Source organism: Procambarus clarkii, chromosome 13 (genome assembly GCF_040958095.1).
Source record: "Procambarus clarkii isolate CNS0578487 chromosome 13, FALCON_Pclarkii_2.0, whole genome shotgun sequence".
In the NCBI taxonomy this organism is placed as follows: domain Eukaryota; kingdom Metazoa; phylum Arthropoda; class Malacostraca; order Decapoda; family Cambaridae; genus Procambarus; species Procambarus clarkii.
In genome coordinates, this window is record NC_091162.1 from 1,911,477 (window position 1) to 1,919,884 (window position 8,408).

At 42.9% G+C, this 8,408-nt stretch overlaps 1 protein-coding gene across 1 annotated transcript; it reads left to right on the forward strand.

The window, feature by feature from the left end:
* The first annotated feature begins 695 nt into the window (after positions 1–695).
* On the forward strand, positions 696–1,331 carry LOC138364525 (uncharacterized). The gene has a single exon (XM_069324178.1). The coding sequence runs from the start codon at positions 696–698 to the stop codon at positions 1,329–1,331; it is 636 nt and encodes a 211-aa protein (XP_069180279.1).
* The last annotated feature ends 7,077 nt before the right edge of the window (positions 1,332–8,408 follow it).

Here is an 8,408-nt window from a genome sequence, read left to right on the forward strand (position 1 = left end):
GGCCGTCCACTACAAAGTGCAGCAGAGCGCCAGGCCCACATGTCTGGCCAACAACTATTGGCTCCAGCTCTGCTCCCAGATACAGACTGCAGCAGATACAGGGAATGTAAATGGGATGTATGACGGCATAAAGTAGGCCCTCGGCCCAATTCAGAAGAAGACCGCTCCCTTGAAATCTGTCGTAGGCGTGGTGATTCAGGACCAGACACTGCAGCTGAAGCTCTGGGTCGAGCACAACTCTGAGCTTTACGCCAAGGGAGAATGTGGTTACCAAAGACGCCCTGAGCACCATAGAGTGCCTGCCTGTGCTAATGGAGCTCGACAACGAACCGACCCTCGAAGAACTCAACGAGGCCCTTGACTCCCTTGCTTCTGGCAAAGCTCCTGGAAAAGACAGCGTTCCTGCTTAGACCTTGAAGTGCTGCAGAGGTAACCTGCTCATGGAGCTGCATGAAATTCTCTGCCTTTGCTGGGAAAAAGGAGAGGTGCCACAGGACATGAGGGTCGCCAACATCGTCACGCTGTATAAGAATAAAGGTAACAGGAGCGACAGCAACAATTACCGTGGCATCTCCCTCCTCAATATAGTCTGAAAGCTTTTTGCTCGAGTCCCATTGAAGGGGCTCCATGTATTTGCAGAAAGAGTCTATCCAGAATCACAGTGCAGAATCCGAGCTAACAAGTCCACCATCGACATGGTCTTTTTCCTCAGACAACTGCAGGAGAAATACAGGGAACAGAAGCAGCCACTCTTCGTAACCTTCATAGATCTAATGAAGGCCTTTGACCTCGTCAGCAGGGATTGCCTGTTCAAGATCCTCTCCAAGATCGGATGCCCACCCAGTCTCCTCAGCAACATCCGATCCTTCCACAAGAACATGAAGGGCACCGTGGTCTTTGATGGCTTAACATCAGATGCCTTCGACATCCGAAGCAGAATAAAGCAGGGCTGCATCAAGCAAAACCCCATTCGGGATTTTTTTCACAGTTTTGCTGCAGCACGCCTTCGGATCTGCCACGGAAGGCATCTACCTTCGAATCAGGTCGGATGGAAAGCTCTTCAACCTTACCAGGCCGAAAGCCAAGACGAAGGTTCGCCTGAGGTGTCGGCTCGATTTCCTTTTTTGCACGATGACGATGCAGCAGTCACTGCCCACTCAGCCGAAGACTTCCAACGGCTCATGACCCACTTCAGCGAGGCCTGTCAGGCTTTCGGACTCACCATCAGCCTGAAGAAAATACAGGTCATGAGACAAGGCGTGGACTCCCCACCTGACATCGGCATCTCCGATTACAAACTGGAAATCGTTCACGACTTCGTGTACCTGTAGTCCACAATTTCTGACTCCCTCTCTCTTGATACGGAGCTAAACAAACGCATCGGTAAGGCATCTATTCCCAGGTCCAGACTGACAAAGAGATTGTGGACCAACAATAAGCTGACTGAGTGTAAAATTTCCAGGTTTACAGAGCCTGCGTCCTGAGCACTCTCCTATATGGCAGTGAATCCTGGACATTCCACATCCGACAGGAAAGACAGCAGAACGCATACCACATGCGCTGCCTCTGACACATCTTGGACATCACCTGGCAGGACAAGGTAACAAACAACAGCGTCCTGGGGAGAGCTAGAATCACCACCATGTACACAATGCTGAAGTAGAGACGAATTTTCTGGCTCGGGCATGTGGTGCGAATGGAGGACTGCCGGATCCCAAAGGATCTCTTGTATGGAGAGCTGACACAAGAAAAGGGCCCAACAGGCAAACTCCAGCTTCGGTACAAAGACGTATGCAAGAGGGACCTGAAAGCCAATGGACGTCGATCTTGTCACGTGCGAAACACTGGCCGCAGACCGATCAGCCTGAAGGCAGTCTGTTCAGAAAGGTCCAAGAAATTTCTTGGAGGGTTCCAAGAAATCTTCACAACTTGCCAAGAAATCAGAGGCAAAGAGACAGAGGATAGCCGATAGCCAGGAACACAGACCACTTTCAGACTTCGTTTGAGCTCAGTGTGGGATGGACTGCCATTCTGGGATCGGCCTTATCAGTCACACCAGACGCTGCACCAGGATTGACAACCAGAGCACGACTCCATAGTCTCCTGACACTGAAGTATGTCTACTATAGTCGTAATGACTTGACACTTTCTCCTGGTAGATCCCTTTGCCTTCCTTTCTCTACGTTCTATGATATTTATTCTCTAGCCATAGAGAACTATCCGCTGTATGAGGCAGGATTGACTATTCCTGGCAGTTCCATCCCCGCATTCCACTTGATGTGTTGCTAACCACAGTTCATGTGTTGTAGTGGTTTCCAAATGCTTGTGGACGGACGCTGCTACAGTTAGCACGTTTTGTTTAATTGGTAAAATTTGGTTAGATTTATTCCTGTTGGATGTTGTTTGAAAAGTACCAAGAAAAGCGGGTGGAGGAAAGATTTATTGCAATGTTGGCTTTTCATACAGCACGTTTTTTGAGCTCATATATGGTTGTCTTCTGGCCTCTCATTGCAGGTAAGAATTCTGAGTTTGTGGTAAATAGTTTGAAGAACTTATGCGTTTCATGTAATTTTATTTCTAGTAGAAGCAGATTGTCTATTCAGACATTAAACGCTGTACGAAAACAAATAAATATATCACATACATAATCATATATCATCAAATGTTTAGTCAATACAGAATTATTGTTGTGAATCTGATTGTTTCATTACTTCAGATATAGTGATGAAAAATTTTATGTAAAAAGCTGTACACAATTAATCACATAGATAATAATTTTCGAATATGTCAGGAGGTCAGCGTCAGTAAAATGTATTAATATTTGAATTTACTTTTTTCTATTTGCAATTTTATTTCATCTGTTCAATTTGCATTTTAGTTCATTATTACAAAAACCAAATAACACCCAAAATACTACATTACGTTAGGACATACAACGACAACTTACATATACAAATATATAATCTTCCTGAATATAGGAATACAATAAGACATTTTGGTATATGAAAAATATATATTTTTAATATGTTTATGTTTCTGAAAATAATGTTTCTGGAAATATTTATAGAATAAAATTTCCATAATTATGCCTAATGTGACAGGTATATTATAAGTTTATATATGTACAGCTTGTGTTAGTTTAGATTAGGCTTAAATAAGGTTTAGATTAAGTTATGTAATGATCAAGTTAGGTGAGGTATTCCTAAGGTTAGGTAGTGCTTGGATAAGCTTAGGTAAAACTAATCTTAAATAAGGCTTTGGATCGGTTGGATAAGGCTTGGGGAGATTAGGTTAGGTAAGGATTAGATTGGGCTTTCTTCTTCAAAATTTTCCATTGTTAAATCTTCAGTATTTAGTCAGTTAATATCAGTGAGGACGTAGTGAAATTTGAGTAAGAAAACAAAAATATTTTGCTCAAATATCGCATTATTATGTGATGTTATCATTATTGGATATTTGTTTTATAGAGTGTGTTATAATCTAAAGCTGCAGGAGAAACGAGTCTTCCCCCTGAGAGTTATTCTGCCAGGCCTGACCTAACTAAGAGGTCGAGGAGATATAGACCTGGATTTGTAAATAGTAAACACTCGATTCAATTTGACGAGTAGTTTAAAAGTATGGGCAGTGAACAAGGATATAAATAAATGGCTTGACATGAGATGTGGAGAATTTGCTGGAGGTGCGAGGCTCGCTTCTGAGAAAATTGACCTCACTAGAGCTGAAGAAATCGTGAGGGGAGGGCGTGCTCCGTTTGAGCCCCCCCCCCCCCCCCTCCCGGTGAAGAAGAACCCCTCTTTGATATACCTTCAAGAAAAAGGAAGCGGACGGACTTTTCGAAGAGTGGTAGAGCAGTGCTGAAGCATTTTTCGTAGGGCAGCTTGTAAGAACCATGTCAAGCATCGGCCAGGAAGCGCCCTCGACCGAACAAACTCTGTGGTTGGTCTGGGGGAAGGAGTTGCTGAGAATTTCGTGCCAGTAGAGGGAGTTAGTGGATAAAACGCCAAGGCTGTTGAAGGAGTAGTGTACTCTGAGGAAGAGTAGCCCCATAGTGAAGAGTAGGACCCCGAGAGTTGTGAGGAGAAGCAGTGAAGAGGAGTGTCACGTGCTTCTGTAATACCAGTGGTGAAACACCAGTACAAACTTCATGGTGTAGCAGCCTGGAAGAGCTGTAGTGGACCCTGGTAGATAATTGTGGATTAGCCTGAAGACGTTCAGAGTAGTTAACCTCCAGGTGTAGAGAGGTTCTTATTGTTTACCTATAGGGAGTTGGTGGAGTGTTTGAGTGTCATTGGCGTACATGACGCAGTGGAAGGTGAGTGACTGACTATCTTTGGTATTGAGGAATGTTTATATTAGTGTCTATTGTGTTACAGCCATAGGCTGGATTTCCTGGTGTATATTTATATATGTTCTAGGGCTGATAGCCCCTTATTGTATTGCAAGATTTAACCCACTTTGTGAGGTTGGTAGCATAAGTGGTGAGCCAGGAGTTGGGCTACCACTTGATATAAGCAGATGATAGAGTCCCGATGGTATTGGATTGTAACCTGACTATGATAGCATAGAGTATTGGAGTCATTATTGTACCTTGTGTGTGTTGTATATGTTCTCTGTATATTCAATGTTCATAACCAGCAGGTGTTTGCCCTTGTCCTAGTGAGGCTTCCCAGAAAGTAGAAGAGAGAGAGAGAGAGAGAGAGAGAGAGAGAGAGAGAGAGAGAGAGAGAGAGAGAGAGAGAGAGAGAGAGAGAGAGAGAGAGAGAGAGAGAGAGAGAGAGAGAGAGAGAGAGAGAGAGAGAGAGAGAGAGAGAGAGAGAGAGAGAGAGAGAGAGAGAGAGAGAGAGAGAGAGAGAGAGAGAGAGAGAGAGAGAGAGAGAGAGAGAGAGAGAGAGAGAGAGAGAGAGAGAGAGAGAGAGAGAGAGAGAGAGAGAGAGAGAGAGAGAGAGAGAGAGAGAGAGAGAGAGAGAGAGAGAGAGAGAGAGAGAGAGAGAGAGAGAGAGAGAGAGAGAGAGAGAGAGAGAGAGAGAGAGAGAGAGAGAGAGAGAGAGAGAGAGAGAGAGAGAGAGAGAGAGAGAGAGAGAGAGAGAGAGAGAGAGAGAGAGAGAGAGAGAGAGAGAGAGAGAGAGAGAGAGAGAGAGAGAGAGAGAGAGAGAGAGAGAGAGAGAGAGAGAGAGAGAGAGAGAGAGAGAGAGAGAGAGAGAGAGAGAGAGAGAGAGGAGAGAGAGAGAGAGAGAGAGAGAGAGAGAGAGAGAGAGAGAGAGAGAGAGAGAGAGAGAGAGAGAGAGAGAGAGAGAGAGAGAGAGAGAGAGAGAGAGAGCCGCGACTGTGGACAGGGTGGTACAGAATTATAATTCAAAGAAAGGGGTATTGAGGAGGTCATACCAAATAAGGAGAGAGTGAGGAGTCACGGCAGCTCGAATTGGGTGTGTGCACATGACAACGAGACCAGTGTTGAAACCGCACCCCCCTAAAACACTGAACCCCTTTCCGAGAGCAGGAAGCATACAGGGTAATCTCCAGACCAAAGTATAAGCACTCTAAGGGTTTTGGTTGGTTGTACGGTAGATACGAACGCACTCTCTACCTACAACACATGTAATAACTGCTTCTACATATTCTCCATATTCGAAAAGAGTATATGATATTATTTTATTTCATAGTATTATGTTCATCATAGAGCATAATATAATTTCTTAAATGTTTCCTAAATATATGCTTCTTAAATTTCTTATTTTTGTTAAGAAATATTCCTACGTTGTCCCTAAGCCTTTGGCGGGCCCGCTAAATGTTCTAATTTCTGTATCACTCAGGCGGTGGATGAGAATTTATGACTTGTATGTTGATTTTCAAAACAATTAATAAATTGCGGTTGAAGAACACGAAGCTAGACATCACCTTCCACTCTCATTCCTCCTCTCTTAATGTTCCCCACACGTTCATGGGGCTGTTTAGGGATTTATGACTAGTAAAAGTGCAATGAGGCAATTATCCTTAATCTCCGGCTCATAGTTCCATTGGTAATTAGACAGGATAATTTTGCCTCAAAGACACATAAGTGCTTCTCATCATACTTAAGTGCTTGTCTGTACAAGCCAAATAACAGTAATTGAATACATAACCTCAGTGTTCTGGTCGCTAGCATACTTATTAATTTTTTGATGAAGTACAAAATTACAATATACTTATTTTGAATTACAATAAAATTTAAGTGAATTATTAATACAATTATTATAATGTGAATGATAAATAATCATTATTATTACAATTATTAATTACAATTATTATTACAATTAGAATTATTATTACAATTTTATTATAATTTGAATGATAAATAATCACAACATTATTTATCATTCAAATTATTATTTATTATTCATATTATTATTTATTATTCAGATTATTATTTATTATTTAAATTATTATTCACATTAAAATTTGTAAAATTATTGTTACTGACATATTTAACAGAACAAAAATACTGACAGCATTTGTTTATCACCAGGTGGTGGTTGACTTGACTAGAGTCATATGTGTGCTAACCTGTCTTCACCTGTACAGTTTAAGTCATTTAAATCTATCAAATACCATTTTGGTACTGAAAATGTATTTATATGAGTCATGAATTAATATTCTATATGTGCACGAATGAATTGTTTATTAGCATAAAAGAGGAGGTGAGTGTGACTGTGATCTGTCTGTTAAATACACAAAATGTACACCACTATTTACATTCTCCCAACTACATGACACAGTGATACGCGGCTATACATTAGGGATATTTGAGACACAGGGAGGTGTTCTTTCTATACGCACGCTCCAATTTCGGCACCAATTTTGTCCGGCTAACATATATAGGGAACCAGCATGTGTGTGGTCAAGGGAGCAATCTACCACCTTTCTCCCATTCTCACCCGCCCTCTCTCTCTCTCTCTCTCTCTCTCTCTCTCTCTCTCTCTCTCTCTCTCTCTCTCTCTCTCTCTCTCTCTCTCTCTCTCTCTCTCTCTCCCTCTCTCTCTCTCTCTCTCTCTCTCTCCCTCTCTCTCTCTCTCTCTCTCTCTCTCTCTCTCTCTCTCTCTCTCTCTCTCTCTCTCTCTCTCTCTCTCTCTCTCTCTCTCTCTCTCTCTCTCTCCCTCTCTTCCATTCTACATCAACAAATAAAATATTTCCAACAACGGAAAACTACAAAAAAGTCTCCCAAAATCAATTCCCCGCTTCCCTTAAAGACTGGCACTCGGGCTGACCCAGACTGGCTTAAGAAACTCGCAAGAGGGCTAACACTTGGCCTTCAGCCTTGGGACAGACAGACACACAGACATTCTCTTATATTGATACTATTGATGTTTGTGAAATAATCCAAATTTGCAAATTACATTATACAGTATTTACATAGAAAATAGTCTTAATCAATCTCAAAATATATTACAAAAGGTTATGGATATCTTGGAGCTCCTCCGCTTCCGGACAGGAACCGAGGATGCAGCAGGCATTTCCCCTCTAGATCGCCACACTGAGGCGCTGAAACAAAAACCTGGCAGCTCTTGGGTCTCTGGTGACGTCAATGAGCTTGGAGCCCAATTCCTTGAGAAATCCCAAGGCACTCTTGCCTCAGGGGCCATGCGTCTCAGACGTTATGGAAACTAAGGTGTATTGACCTTCCAATTGCCTGTATTTGACTGATTTTGCTATTTCCCTGTGGTTGTCCGCTCCACCTGCTTGGTCAGCACCGAAGTGTACATAGGTGTCAGCCAGGCTGGATACACATGTGTAGCCCCACACGAACTGTTTGTCCCTTTTCCAGGGGTATATAGTGATGCCATTAGGGTGAAGTGCGGCATCATCCGGGTTTTGGTCCGCTAGGATAGGAGGTTCTCTCTCTGCTGAGCATTGAGCTGGGACCCGGCTCCTCTTGATGATGTCACTGACCTCGTTGTGTCTTGCATGCCAGCCCTTTGTGCTTCCTCAATGCAACCCATGCAGTCCATATTGGTCTGCTTCCATCCTTTTGCAAATATACTTGTATTCAGTGTGAATTGGGGCACCAAGGCGAAAAGCCAATGCTACACGAAAGGATTCTGGATCTAGACGCGTGCCCATTGCTGACATGGGTACTGCCAGGAGGATGTCTCCCGCATGGGGGGCACGCACTGCTCTGAGGGGGGTTTTCTCCTTGTCTGATGTTGCAGCGCTAAGCATTGCATCAGCTATTTTTCCCACTAGTGGGGGTCTCAGCCGGACTGTTTATGTTTTTTGTTGGCTCTATAATGGGTGCTGGGGCTGGATGAGCATCCCACTGATTGGAAAAATATAAATATTAATATATTCAAAATAAATCTGAATATGTGTTATACCTGACATATCTCGTCTCGTTCTCAGTGATTATGTATATCTACCAATAAAATACTTATAAT

Excerpts from the sequence above, each read along its gene's own strand:
- LOC138364525 (XM_069324178.1), top strand. The coding sequence starts at position 696 with ATGGTCTTTTTCCTCAGACAACTGCAGGAGAAATACAGGGAACAGAAG.